The sequence below is a fragment of the Schistocerca americana genome, chromosome 6 (assembly GCF_021461395.2).
Source record: "Schistocerca americana isolate TAMUIC-IGC-003095 chromosome 6, iqSchAmer2.1, whole genome shotgun sequence".
Lineage (NCBI taxonomy): Eukaryota > Metazoa > Arthropoda > Insecta > Orthoptera > Acrididae > Schistocerca > Schistocerca americana.
Genome location: NC_060124.1, coordinates 419,522,889 through 419,538,669, shown reverse-complemented (window position 1 = coordinate 419,538,669; position 15,781 = coordinate 419,522,889). Strand labels below are relative to the sequence as shown.

The following is a 15,781-nucleotide window of genomic DNA, read 5'->3' as shown; positions in this document are numbered from 1 at the left end:
TAATTAAGCCAGCAGCACTATAAGCTAGTGAAACGCTCACACTCCACACAAAATGTGATTTAGAAAAAATACTAAAAGAAGAACGCAAAATTATGAGAAAGATTTTAGGTCCAAAATTAACAGAAGAAGGATACCGGATACAATCAAGAAGAACCACAGAAACTATATCAAACCTGGCAGCAGACATAAGAAGGCGAAGATTAAAATTTTATGGACATGTCACTAGACTTCCCCCCACAAGACTCACCAACAGAATTCTCACTTACATAGAAAAAGTCAAATCAACAACACCATGGATTAGCCAAGTAAAATTAGATTTACAAAAAGCAAATATTGAACTTAAAGATGTCAAAGATAGAAAAACTTTTAGAAATAAGGTGGAAAAGCGGATTGTATTGTCGGAGAAGGAAGCACTAAAGAGACCAGGAACAAAATGGACAGAAGAAAGAAAAAGAAAACATGGAGAACGAATGAAAGAAGTATGGAAGAAACGACGTCAGAAAGCTTTGCGTGATCCTTCTGGGTCCATTCGCGATAAGTAAGTAAGTATATATATATATATATATATATATATATATATTTGAATTACAAAAAACTAATAATAAAAAAAATTGCTTGGCGCGAGATTCGATCCGGCGACCTTCGGATTACGAACCCAAGCGCTTACCGCTGCGCCACGACGCTGTAGAAGATTATTAATCGTCGAGAGTATTTCACCGCAACGGTTTCTTTTAACTGTCGATTTTCTCGACAACGGCTGAGAAGTGCATCTTGGTGCTTTGCCACATTACACCTCTGGTCATGAGCTTTTATTATGCGCAGTATAAATCGAATCTGAATTTCACAATTGGCGGTCTCCCCTTGTGAGACAAATGTCATATGGAAAACATTGCATTATCATGCGGTTATGTATAGAGAGGCTATTGAGATTTATAATACACTGTAATAATAACAACAGAAAAGAAAAGCGTTAAATTAAATAAAATTTGGATGTGAATATTGCAATGTAAGAATGACGATCGATTATTTTCAATCGAGAATGTTGGCATTACCAGAGATAATCTCTTAGCCGGCCGGCATCACGTGATCGACTGGCGCCCTCTACACTGTCCGCATATTGGGCGATCCCTCGAGCTCTGGTTGGAAAGGAAACGTTAGGAGAAAGTCTATTTGCCTGAAAGTTTCAACTGATGTCAGTACCAGCCGTGAAAGCTTACATTGTATGATTAAACAGTTTTGTTTATACATCTGTACGCAAAGGGAAGAGTGTAGTACGACCAAGAGTGACTGAAGAAGGTTGTGAACGAGTGTGAGTGTTACACGCGTAGACCCAAGAATTAAGTTCGGAAGGTTAGTCATCATTGACGTCTGTGTGGGATTTACGAAGAGGCTTACAGCTACATCGTCATATTTTGCAGATGTCACAATCTCTAAAGTATACAGACTACGGTTTACGTTCCAGCTTTGCAAACGGTATGTTGCTGCATGACGAAGATTATCTGGGTCCTGTCGTCTTCAGCGATGAATTTCACCGACGTGGGACTGTGAACACACATAATGTGCGCATCTGGGGTTCAATAAATCCCCACGATATGGTACAGTTGCAACGAGACTCCCATAAATTGAATACTTTTTGTGTCATATCCCGGCGTAAAGTTCACGGGCCTTTCTTTTTTCGGAGAAGTAACTGTACTTGGTATTTCTTATCTTGATGCGTTAGAACTGTTGTTCTGTCCTCAACTGAAACGAGCTGAACCACAGAACTTTATTTGGCAGCAAGATGGTGCCTCATTGGCATAACTCAGTATGCGATTGGTTAAACGGCTTGTACCTGAGCGCTGGATTGGCCACAAGGGGGCAGATGACATAGTTTGTTTTGCATGGCCTCCACAGTCACCCGATCTGACGCCATGCGAATATTGAAGCAGTTGTTACAAAAATTACCCCAGATACACTGATCAAAGTTTGGGCAGAACTCGCCTGTCAACACCATGTATGCATGCTCTGTGACAAATGGTACTCGCATGGAAAACTAAGTTGATTTTTCATTTGATGTATCATTTATAACTGTAATTTGAATGTAATTAATGTTACAAAGCCTTAAAACGCGTAAATTCATGTTGAAACACCTTGGCCAAATGGCTCTGAGCACTATGCGACTTAACTTCTGAGGTCATCAGTCGCCTAGAACTTAGAACTAATTAAACCTAACTAACCTAAGGACATCACACACATCCATGCCCGAGGCAGGATTCGAACCTGCGACCGTAGCGGTCACGCGGTTCCAGACTGAAGCGCCTTTAACCGCACGGCCACACCGGCCGGCTTGAAACACCTTGTATAGAAACGACCTATTGGATAACGTCGGTAGTTTCATGAGGCTTTTCGCGGATGACGCTGTTGTATAGAAAAAATGGAAATGACCGTTTGGTGTCATTAGCCGGGGCAAGTCCAGCCGCCTTGGTGCAGGTCTTACTACATTCGACGCCACATTGAGCGACCTGCGCGCCGGATGGGGATGAAATGATGATGAAGACAACACAACACCCAGTCCCTGAGCAGAGAAAATCCGCGACCCAGCCGGGAATCAAACCCGGGCTCCTTGAGACGGTAGTCCGTCACGGTTAGCATTCAGCTATCGGGGCGGACTGTTGTATATATATAGAAGAGTCGCAACGCTGGAGGATTTGAGAGAAATGTAGGAGGATTTGCAGAGGATTGAAGCCTGGTGCATGGAGTGGCAATTGGCCCTCAGCACAAGCAAATGTAAAGAATTGCATTTACACAGGGAGAGAGACCGTTTATTGTATGATTACACGACTGAAAACAATCACTGCAACTTGTTACTTCCATAAAATGTCTAGGAGACTGTGTACTGAGCGATTGAAGTGGAACAACCACATAAAATTAAACGCTTGTGAGGCAAATACCAGGCTTTCATCGGAAGAATCGTCAGAGAATACAGTCCATCCACAAAGCAGGTAGCTTGCCAAACACTCGTTCGATCAATACTTGAATATTGCTCGTCAATACGGGATCCGAACCAGACAGGACTGATAGAGGGAATAGAGAACATCCAGAAAGAGCAACACGATTCGTTACAGTTTTATTTAGTAAGCGCGAAAGCGTCATGGAGATGATGTCAACTGCAGTGGCAGACGCTGCAAGAGATGCATTCTGCGTCACGGTAAGGTCTACTATTAAAATTCCGAGAAGAGACAACCAATATATTGCTCCATCCGAGGTACAATCATGAGCCAAAACATTACGACCACTGCCCACCGTGGGGTTGAAAACGGCCTGGTGGTTCTGCGGGCGCGTGACGCAGTAAGGAAAGAACTTATGTGGAAGAGCAACGAATGGGCAGTCATTACAGCGATGATACGGGCCACAAATGGTGAAATCCACTGATATAAACGGTTTTGACAAAGGCCACATTGTTGTGGCGCTGCGGCTGGAAAGGACAATATCTGAAACGGTGCAGCTGGTCGCCTGGAAGACAGCACCTCGATCTTGTTGGTTCAGGGGAGTTCTCCCAGGTCTCGATCTCCCCTATACAAGCCTCCTAGACTTACCACTAACAATACACTGACAGTTACGTGGACGAATTGCGATAGATACTTTACTTCTAACAGAAGAGGCTTGTAGGCGTACTACTGTCGTGAGCACCTAAGGAAAGCGGCTGGAGGATGGTGAAATAACTAATATGCCGTGTGGTATTGGACGACACATCTCATCACAAGACTAGAGGGTTGGGTTGGGTTGTTTGGGGGAGGAGACCAGACAGAGAGGTCATCGGTCTCATCGGATTAGGGAAGGACGGGGAAGGAACTCGGCCGTGCCCTTTGAAAGGAACCATCCCGGCATTTGCCTGGAGCGATTTAGGGATATCACGGAAAACCTCAATCAGGATGGCCGGACGCGGGATTGAACCGTAGTCCTCCCGAATGCGAGTCCAGTGTTCACAAGACGTAGCTGTCGTGGGATCCCCTAATGTGTAATCCAGGATAGGCAGCGATCTGTGGCAGATATTAAGTCAGAGTACAATGCTGGTGCACGCACAAGTGTTTCGGAGCGTACAAAACAAAAATGGTTCAAATGGCTCTGAGCACTATGGGACTTAACATCTGAGGTCATCAGTCCCCTAGAACTTAGAGCTACTTAAACCTAACTAAACTAAGGACATCACAAACATCCATGCCCGAGGCAGGATTCGAACCTGCGACCGTAGCGGTCGCGCGGCTCCAGACTGAAGCGCCTAGAGCCGCTTGGCCACTCCGGCCGGCTCGGAGCGTACAGTTCAAAGCCCAATGTTGAACTTGGAGCTCCACGTCACACGACCTGTGTTGACCCAAAAGACATTGTTAGTTTCGGTTGTACTGGACACAGCATCACTGAGTTTTCACTGTGGGTCAATAGAAACGTGTCGCCTGTCGAATGTATAGCAGCTCTTGTTACGATGGCTGGGTCCTTACAAGCCGACATCCAGGCGAATGACTGCACGAAACATGCGCCGCGCCACAGATGCAGGCCGGTGAGGGCAGAATTATGCTATGGGGTACACTGAGTTGCGCTTCCATGGGATCTGCGATGGTAATCGAAGGCGTCATGACAACAATGAACTATGTGAACACTGCTGCGCACCACCTGCATCGCTTCACGCTTGAAGTCTCCCCCTATGGCGATGACATCTTCCAGCAGGATAAGTGTTCGTGTTCCAGGGTCAGGATCGCGCCACAATTGTTTGATGGGCATTATAGTGAACTCACAGCAATGTCTTGATCAGCAAATGTTCTCATCTGTACCAAAGGGAACACATATCGAGCGCCAGCTGCGTGCCCCTAGACCATCATCCCCTAATTTGCGTGAATTGCTTGACCTGAGAATAGACATCACGTGCCACATACTTCTGGAATGCTGTCAAGGACTTGTAGAATTCATGCCAAGCAGAATCTCTGTTGTTCTGTGTTTGAAAAGTGGAACAACACGTTATTAAACAGGTAGTCATAACGTTTCGGCTCATCAGTGTACACCTCGCGGAGACCATAACTATAAAATTAGAGAGAAACCAGGAGATGGATACAGGAGAAGAGGAATACATCGCAACAGCTGGAAATGAACTTTTGCAAGAGATCTTCAGTATGTGGACATGAAATGGGAGGAAGCTTAAAACCTGGCAGCTGATCTGAGTTCGATGGAGGAAAATGCTGAACGATAGGCTACTGAAGGAACTAAATCTAAGGAAGTAAAGATTGCAAAGGAGTTAGATAAGGAAATGGAACATTTGAAGTATATACATGAAGATGGTATCTGTTCTTTTGGGTATGTCCGAAAGAACAGATACCATCTTCACATATAAATAGTTAAGGCTCACCGGCCATTTGACCATCTTCTTCTGTGCGGGTGCACAAACAGTGCCCAAATTTTTACGGGAACTGGCCAAAAAGCCGCGAGTAATGAGTATAATGGGCAGGGACAGTATGAATATAGTGCAGGACAATAAGTTGGGAATGTGAGTCTCACGGGAGGCGTGCCAGAGATAATTCACTGCAGTCGCACTATCCTCTGTGTCCTCGGTGGCTCAGATGGATAGAGCGTCTGCCATGTAAGCAGGAAATCTCGAGTTCGAGTCCCGGTCGGGGCACACATTTTCAATTGTCCCCGTTGACATATCAAAGCCTATATGCAGCTAGGAGTATTCATTTCATTGTAATTACATTTGAAGTAATTGATGAGTTTTGCTATCAAGGCAACAAAATAGTTGACAATGATAGAAGTAGACAGATACAAAAAGCCGACTTTCAGTAACCTGAAAACGAGAAGTATGGTAACATCTGATATAAATGTAAGGGTTAGGAAATGTTTTCCGAGACTGCGGTGGGTCTTTGTAGACAAGTCTGAAGAAAAGGCAAAAAGGAAAGACCTTGTCCCTGGAATATAAAGAACCATTTCTGGTGTAGAATGAAGGCTGACACAAATAAACAGTACTCTGCGAAATGGGATGAAGACTTACGGTGCCTCCTCGCCATCTGTCGCTCCGCTTGGTAAAACGTTTCTTCTGATGGAAAACCCACGTGCTCGGAACTCGGATGCTTCGATGTTCCTTTGAAATTCTGTTGCAAATTTCACAAGTTTCCACAAACCAGCATTTCCTAATGTGTGCTATCCTAATACGTTAAGCTTTTATCTTATCTTGTAAATGTCGAAAGGTCGCGGCCCAGTTGCTTTCACATGTAAGACTGTAGATATCCTGACAGTAGTCACGCATGTCACATTAGCAGCAACAAACGGGAAAGATGGATTTATAAGGAAGAGCCTGTAGCGTTATGGTTATCTGTTGTTTTGGGCATTTAATCGCTTCGCTTTCCCAACGCAGCGTGTTCTGGTGATAAAGCGTACTGGCCACTAAGTGGTTGCCTTTACTTGGTTTCAGTGCGTGACATCATCATTCCATTCCGCTCCTCAAACGTCCATACTAAGGACTACAGCCTAAATTATTGCAAACCCCATGGGGAAAGACAACAAACAACCTATTATCCATTCTTATACGTTGCCATATTTAAAGAAAGAAAGAAAACGTGCTGCTTTTACAGCCTATATCTTTACCTACGCGTTACTCGTCAGAAACTGACATCTTATTTACAAAATTACACTGATATTCAAGCATGGTAGTCTATACAGATAGTGGTTAATTAAGAATTCCCTGGTCAGTATCTTCACAATACTAAGACAATGAACTGCGTGCAATAACATTCCAAAACCGCATCAAACACATCTCACATTCAGTTTCGAGATGTAAAGGCCGTATTCGATCAGTTAATCGTAACAGAGATTTGTAACAAAGGTTTGGCCCAATTCTGATCGTTTACGTGTATCACTGGCCACACTGGCACCAGTTTCATTCTCTCAAAGACTACGTCGTTAAGATGCAATTTTCTTGTCCAGAAATATACATTTACTTCGTTTTCCCGGTCTCCTGAAGTGTCTCGCAGACAAATATAAGGGTCCATAACCATTTGGGGAAACACCGAACCATCTACATAGAAGGAATTCAACTAGAGTAGTTTGAAAGTTTTGTTGGTGCAGACATGCCCTCACGGAGAATGCATTATCTTTCTGCGACGTTAGGCTACGCGGAAAACAGGGAGAGGCTGCGTGTAAGGCACCAGATACCGCATTCTCATTACTCATTTCACTCTGTCTTTGATCGACACCGACAATTTGCGACACCAGACAATCACCTACACTGAATAGTTACCATTAAAATACAACATACATACTACGTGAAGGACAAGTACCAATGTGCGCGAAACGGGAAGGTCTAATACGCCGCACGATGTTGCTGGGTGGGAGACAATGATACAATGAAGGCTTTCACGACCGGCTGTTTCAGCTGCCGAGATTTCTTCCGGGTTGTATGGCCGTGGTCCTTGGAACTCTTCTATCCCTGACGTTTCGTCCAAAACTACGTTGGACATCTTCGGAGGTGCTCCTGGTTGTGTTGAGTCTTGCCGACTTAGCTCCGGACGAAACGTCAGGGATAGAAGAGTTCCATGGACCACGGCCATACAACCCGGAAGAATTCTCGGCAGGGGAGACAGTGACTTGAAAATTTGTCTCGTGCCTATTAAAAGGACAGGAAATCAGAGCTTCCCGGTGACGTGTCAGAAGATCGGATAGATCAATGTCGGACACGAAAATCCGTCACGTCCCTTTCAAAGAGACCCGACATTTATCTTACAAGGGGAGGCCGCCAATTGTGAAATTCAGATTCGATTCATACTGCGCATAATAAAAGCTCGTGGCCAGAGGTGTAATGTGGCAAAGCACCAAGATGCACTTCTCAGCCGTTGTCGAGAAAATCGACAGTTAAAAGAAACCGTTGCGGTGAAATACTCTCTACGATTAATAATTCTCTACAGCGTCGTGGCGCAGCGGTAAGCGCTCGGGTTCGTGATCCGAAGGTCGCATGATCGAATCTCGCGCTATGCAACTTTTTTTTTTAGTATTTGTTTTTTATAATTCAAATATATATATATATATATATATATATATATATATATATATATATATATATATAAAATTCCCGGCAATCAATTGCAACAATTATGCATATAATAAGTTGTTGAAAGTCGTTTGTCGTGGAAAAACTGGTAACTTCGAACATCATCATGTTTTCCGCAAACAAGTTGTATTTCACAAATGTTATTAATTGTCTTCATAATGTTAACCACGTATAGTTAACGGAAGACGTAGAAACGATATTCCGCAACGAATACGTATAGCGTAAGTCAAACGTTCGAATTAGAATAGCGACCCCACGAACACAAATTTGCTGTGGCAGGTATGAGATATAAACTCCGTTACTCGCTCGTTACACTTGAATGACAGATGTTGAATGGGCCGAAACGAGCCGCCGCATAACAGCGTAGTTGCCTGCTAACTTCGAAAGAAGGTAGATGCGGTCCCTAGCGCAACTTATAACATTGTCGAAGATCAGTGCGGACGGGAGATCTTTGGTACCCCCTGCTAAAAAAAACGGAAAAATGGAGGCGGTACAATTGGAGAGCGATCCGCCTTCACCAACATGCATAAGCAATTCATTAATACTTTATATATATATATATATATATATTTTAATTACAAAAAACTAATAATAAAAAAAAATTGCATGGCGTGAGATTCGATCCGGCGACCTTCGGATTACGAAACCGAGCGCTTACCGCTGCGCCACGACGCTGTAGAAAATTAGTAATCGTCGAGAGTATTTCACCGCAACGGTTTCTTTTAACTGTCGATTTTCTCGACAACGGCTGAGAAGTGCATCTTGGTGCTTTGCCACATTACACCTCTGGCCATGAGCTTTTATTATGCACAGTATGAATCGAATCTGAATTTCACAATTGGCGGCCTCCCCTTGTTAGTGAATTTACGGAAGTAGTGCAAGCTCTAATTTTGGACGGCCATATGGGGTCTGAACGCCACTCCTCCAGAGGGGGCTGGACCTGCCTAAGCGGGCCTGCTAGCAAAGTACTCACTCACAGTTCCATCAGGCGCGAACTACTTGGCGGGGGTTCGATTTACTGTTCTGTTAAGTCTACTGCAGACCACCTGTTGCATCTGGCAACTCGCAATTCCTAGAAACACCCAGCAGTGCTCTGCAGCCATATAAAGTGCCAAGTAGCTGAAATGTATAACCTTTGCAACACGACCACTTTAGCAATTAAATTATTTGTGATTGATTAGGGGACCCAGAGGTGCAGGTGGTGGAGGGGCCTCGCTCAAGCAAGTAACAAAATGCTTGGATCGTAGAAAGCGAAATACTACAGCGCCTCTTTACTACTAAATGACAACATATTACCATCAACAGACTGCTATTCATTCCAGAATTGTCAAGCCTCTAATGGAGACATTCTGACGCAAGTCCGTATACATATTATGTGAAAGAATGTTTAACTTAACAGCCAGTTATGGGATATTATCCGCATCCAAGTGGTCGTATATCACAAGGCATTGGTCAAACAAATACAGATAGTCATCAGACTTGATAACTAAATCCGCACTGTGCAATTCAAAACACAACACGAAGCTGTTATGCAGTATACATATGCATATATGTGGAGGCATTTCCCAGAATAACTCTGGGCTAGAGGAATTTCAGCCGAACCTGATATGTATATAAAATTTACTATCTGAGATAAAAAGTTTAGAGATACAAAAGGTTAGAAAAATATGGAACAATAAAAATTTAGCTTTGAGCACAGACACAAATACGAGGGCTATTCGGAAAACAAGGTCCAATCGATCGCGAAATGGAAACTTCAATGAAAATCCGATGTAGTTTTCCATAGATCTGTTGGGCAGTGTCTGTAGTACGACCGTAAATCGCGCCACGTCGCTCTTTTCAGTTCTGAGCACACAGTGACCACGTAAAGATGCCTACAATGTAATGTCTCCCGCCAAATATGAATGCCTGTGACAGATTTCGCCTGACTTCATGCAGCCCACACAACGTGACTGTCACTCATTTCCTTCTTCATGATAATTCTCGGCCGTACACTGTAGGGGCAATAAGAACGCTCTTGCAGCGTTTTCGGTGGTGTTTGGACATCCACCATAATGAAGACAACATTTTGGCATAGACAAAAAGCTGCAGATCGGAGTAGAGAATTTGGCAGAGCGCACAGACGGGTGCCTTCTATGATGATGATGATGATGATATTGGAAAGTTGGTACAACGCTACGACAGATGTCTAACTGAGAGCGGTGACTATGTAGAGAAGTAGCTTGAAGGTGTAACTAATTGTTGCTAATAAAACATTTTTGAACTTTATTGAGTTTTCCATTTCGCGACCATATTTTACTTCCTGTATAGCCCTCGTATATAAGATACCCAAGAATAGGCATTAAACCTGACATAAATATACTATTGAAGTAAGATACGTCCTGGGTTCAGTGTGAGGTGAGGGTGGATCACTGTGTCTGGGAAAACAGCGTGAGCATTATTTCTATCCACTGGAATGAGTGCAGATTTCTCTTAATTATCGATTCCTTTTTATTTAACGTAATCTCCCACAAATATTGTAAAGGGTCTAATTACAAACGATATATCGTATGATATGACACACAAAATTATTAAGTAGGCCTACGTCTGACGAGCTCTTGAAGACGGTTTGTTAAATAAACCGAAACAGGCAATCACCAAAAATAAGAGCTGGCGGATAATAAATACTGTATCGAAAGATGGAGAGCAGTTTTCCTGTTCCTCGTGCATCACTAACTGGCAATTACTTAAGAGTTAAAGGTCAGCTGTTAACTAATTGGAACATTAAGGCACTCTTCGCAGTATGCTGAAGTGTCTTTTTGCTAACGGCGATTTTTTTTCCCACCAAGAGTAAATCAGCAACAAATTCCTGTTAATTACTCTGTTTATTCAAAACAGACGCACCACCAGTTTCGGAACAGCAGCTGTATCTTCCGATGACAGTCAGATTTTGCTGATCATTCTCAGGTCATCAGCTGAGTTTCACAATCGTCTTGAAATTACGTTTCGGTCACTTTACACGTCATTTCCGGCTGAAGATGTCAGTGAAATTCGCGTGCAAAGCCTAGTTTCTCATAATTGTAGTACACGTTTTGTTTGATATCTTCTGATTGAGTCATCTATTGCTGTGGTTAAAGTTTGCTTGATTGGAGGTGCTGTCAAAAATCAGATAAATAAGCACATTGGCCATCGGATCACAGGAGCCAGCTCCCAGGAGCGACCTGAGATAGTATTGGTTTAACTTAACGATGCTTAGCAATATGATGTATTTAGAGTTTAGACATAGACTTTGATCGTCAAGAAATGACACCGTGTTTTCGACAGCACCAAATCGCGAAGAAATTTTTCGGTACTATAGATAAATGCCGACATCTCATTCTCAACACCACTATGTTAAGGAGGTCAAATAAAAATTTAAAAAAATGTCCAGGTGCCAGTACGATAAGCGCACTAAGGGGTCCGTACAGACTTAATTATGTATGTAGACAGTCCACCCATTCCGGGAATCGAGAATCCCGAGCATTTTTGCCTGTCGACATTGATACTATCAAGATGTCGCAAAATTTCATGATTCTAGGACAACAGAAAGTACCCCATGGGTTTTGATGAATGAGTTTGTGAATGTAAAACATGTGACCTAAATGGCTTTATCTTTTGGCTGCACTGACTTCGAAGCTTCAATTTTCTACACCGCCTAACACGTCCGGAGAAGAGGGGTTTCTTAACAGTCGGACAGACAGACGGACAAGAAAGCGATCCTGTAAGGGTAAACAGACTGAGGAAGGGAACCCTAATAAACGGTCTGCATCTACATGGATACTCTGCAAATCACACTGAAGTGCCTGGCAGATGGTTTATTGAACCACCTTCAAAATAATTCTCTATCTTTCCAATCTCGAACATCGCGCGGAAGAAATCTACACATGTATCTTTCCGTGGGAGCTCTGACTTCCCTTACTTTATTATGGTGTTCGTTTCTTCCTATGTAGATCGACGTCAACAAAATATTTTCGCATTTTGAGGAAAAAGTGTGACTGATCAATAATGTTTACTGGTTTCCTGTGTTTGTCCCTACGACATATGAATGTGGCAGGTGAGGACAGGTAACAGAAAAGTATCGCTAACACAAGCAATGGCAAAACAGGGCCGTGAAATAACATGTGCAACAAAACTACGTTTATAAGAAATGTGATTTGTTAACACGCCATCCAGTTCAACGATAAGTTCAAATTGTACAAATGGCTCAACGATAAGTGCCGGCCGGTGTGGGCGAGCGGTTCTAGGCGCTTCAGTCTGGAACCGGGCGACCGCTACGGTCGCAGGTTCGAATCCTGCCTCGGGCATGGATGTGCGTGCTGTCCTTGGGTTAGTGAGGTTTAAGTAGTTCTAAGTCTAGGGGACTGATGACCTCAGATGTTAAGCCCCACAGTGCTTAGAGCCATTTGAACCATTTGAATCCACTATAAGTCATTTCGTGGCAGATGACAGGCTGCATAATAACACAAAATGGGGCCTACAGAACCTGACATTCCGAAAGATGAAAATTACAACAGACTTATGTTATTCTGAAGATTTTTCTTGTCTAAATAATTTGTTCTTAAACGTCTGTGTAGGTTTTGGTGAAGTTTCATCATTTTCAGTGGATTCATCGTATTCTATCAATATATGTATGTCGTTTGTAGTACACCTGATTGTTGCTCTAGTTTTGTCACTGTTTATTTGAAAACTGCATTTTCTAACACGCTCTGTATCACCGTTTATAGGAGATTCGTCAGGCAAAGATCTTGTAAACACTGACACAGTGCGTGTTAGAAAGTACAGTTTGCATAGGAGCACTAAAACGTGCAAACAACAATGACAAATTAGATCAAAATATCGGCTGCACTGCGAATGACAAGACAGCCACACAGAAACAAATATGTGATAGTAATAAAATACAACGAACAAGCGGTAATGATGAAACGTTTCCGAAACACACACGGGTGTTAAAGAAGATAGTGTTGGCTCAAGGCAGAAATATATGTCCGTAATTATGTACATGGGCAAAATGTGAGCTTCTACCATAAGGTGCATGTCACAATAGATGTTAGACCTTATTTTCGTTCCAAACAATTATTACTTAAACTGTGTTTACACTACACAGATCTGAATAAGAGAAACGACTAAGTTTCTTTAATTTACGTCTATGGTCACAATCTTTTTTGTTTAACAGATTACCGGTTTCGGTCTTTAATGACCATCATCAGATCTAATGTATGGAACAGATCTAATTTATGAAACAGTCCTAATGTATGAAACAGATCTAATTTATGAAACAGATCTGATGATGGTCATTAAAGACCGAAACCGGTAATCTGTTAAACAAAAAAGATTGCGACCTTAGACGTAAATTAAAGAAACTTATTACACATACGGGTCACTGTGTTTTTTCGCGACGATGTCGCAGCTTGTGAAAGAGATACGACTGATGATCGTTCAAATGTTCTGAAACATGTTTGGGCATAAGAATGAACAAGCGGACCTGAATCCTCATAATGTATCTATCCTAGCAAGCGATTATAGGATATTCACTGAAGGTGGTAGAAATGAGAACTTTACCTGTACTATCCTGTTAACGGTTCCGAAACCAGCCACTGTTCCTCTTGAGCTGTCTTCGATTATTAGGGTCACAAACAAGTTTTGACAATAGCGCGGGAATAGGTCCTCTTGTCACACAAGCACGATCTACAGAATTGAGGGGGAGTATCTCACGACACGGACATTGCTTATAGTGACAACTACTGGCGATCGAGCTGTGACAAGACGCTCTGGCCAGTAACTCGTCGACGTACCTGCAGCGTCTGACTTCTCGTCGGAAGCCCCGGCGACCGCTTGCCGCGTGCGACTGCCGGCGTCCTCCACGCGCTCGGAACAGGTGACCGCGACGGCGGAGCCATCTGTCGGCGGCGCGGCTGCACTGTCGGCGGTCTGGCGGCGCTGCTGCTGGGGGCGAGCAGTGGCTGCTGCTGCGGCGGCGGCGGCTGCAGCTTTCGCCGACTTGGCCTGGCCGGGAGATTTGCGCCCCCCCGTCAGCCCCTTGTCCTTCTTGTTCTTGGCCGGGCTCTTGCCACCCGTGCCGCCCTTCTTGCCCTCGGACGCCTGGAGGTTGCCCATCGCGGACGAAGGGCCGGTATAGATGCGCCTAAATAGGCTGGACAGCGGCCGCAGGAAGATCGACCTGAAGTCGCCGTCAGCCTCGTCCGATCCGGAGCTCAGCGACTCGTCGCTGTCATCGTCGTCGTCGCCGCTGTCACCCTCGGACGGCGCAGGGCTGCTGCTCCCGCGCGAGTAGCGGACACCGTACTTACCCTGTAGCGCGAGGAAAGTGTTCTCGATGATCAGATCTCTCTGCGCGTTCTGCAGCAGCGCGGTATTGACCGCCGCGGCGGCGTCATCGTCGGACACACCCCGCGGCGGCGGCCACACGAGCTCCGCGTCGAGCAAGCGCTGCCTGACTGTGTCGAATATGGACGCCTTGGGCTCCGGTCGGCCGGCCGGCTCGCTATCGGTGCACTGCACTGAGTCACGCCCCCCTCCACCCCCGGCGTCGGCAGGGCTGCCAGCGCAAACGGGGGGCGAGTGCAGCGCACCCAGCGAGCGCGTCTTGGCCAGCGGCAGGCGGGGTGGCGCGGAGGAGGAGAGCGCGCCGTGGCTGCGCCGGCGCCGGGCGCCCGCGGCGCAGACGTCGACGGCGCGCGCCGCCTCCGTATCGACGGCCGCCCGCCTCGCGCGTGCGCGCTGCCCGGGCGCCGCATCCCCCATCCTTCGTTCGATACGCCGGCACCCCGATCCTCAGGTGGCTGCAGGTCCCGAGGTTGGCACCACTGCAACAGAAAATTCGGGGTCGAAACGCTCGTGTCGACCAAACAACGCCGTGGCGACTGCGCGTTGACAGGCAGCACAAGTACGTCGCTTGTCGATGGCGCGGCTGCAGTTCGAAGCGACGGTACTACGACTTGCCCAAACCCAGCTTGTTACAACACCCCTATTTTGATGATTCCCACAAAACTTACAACACACTTTTATACGGAACTTCCTGACAGTTTAGGTGGTCATCTTCGTTCTACTGACAGTGTTGCAACCAATACTACGGGGGCTATTCAGAGAGTAAGATCCGAACGGTTGCGAAATGCAAACAGCAGTTAGCTATACCTTCCAGCTAGTTCTCTACATAGTCGCCGCTCCTATTTAGTCATTTGTCGTAGCATTGTATCAACTTTCCGATACCCTCGTCATAGAAGGCATCCGTCGGTTTGTTCCTCCAATTCTTTACGCTGGTCTGCAACACGTCGTCTGTGTCGAGATGCTGTACTCAGAGCTAGCGGTTCATGTGAACAAAGCAATGAAAATCAGAGGGAACCAGGTTCGGGCTGTATGGTAGGTGGTCAAACACTTCCTGTCGAAAAAGCTCCAGGAACGTCCTCATTGCCCCTGCAGTGTGCGGCCGAGAACTGTCACGAGGAAGTACACTACTGGCCATTAAAATTGCTACTCTACTAAGATGTCGTACTACAGACGCGAAATTTAACCGACAGGAAGAAGATGCTGTGATATGCAAATGATTAGCTTTTCAGAGCATTCACACAAGGTTGGCGCCGGTGGCGACACCTACAACGTGCTGACATGGGGAAAGTTTCCCACCGATTTCTCATACACAAACAGCAGTTGACCGGCGTTGCCTGGTGAAACGTTGTTGTG

At 45.0% G+C, this 15,781-nt stretch overlaps 1 protein-coding gene across 1 annotated transcript in view; it reads right to left on the bottom strand.

Annotated features, from left to right (window-relative positions):
• Positions 1 to 14,845, bottom strand: part of LOC124620180 — an 83,051-nt gene extending 68,206 nt beyond the window's left edge. The window contains exon 1 of the mRNA XM_047146850.1: positions 13,876 to 14,845. Coding sequence (XP_047002806.1) covers positions 13,876 to 14,845 — 970 coding nt within the window. The remainder of the gene's footprint in view (positions 1 to 13,875) is intronic.
• Positions 14,846 to 15,781: the final 936 nt, after the last annotated feature.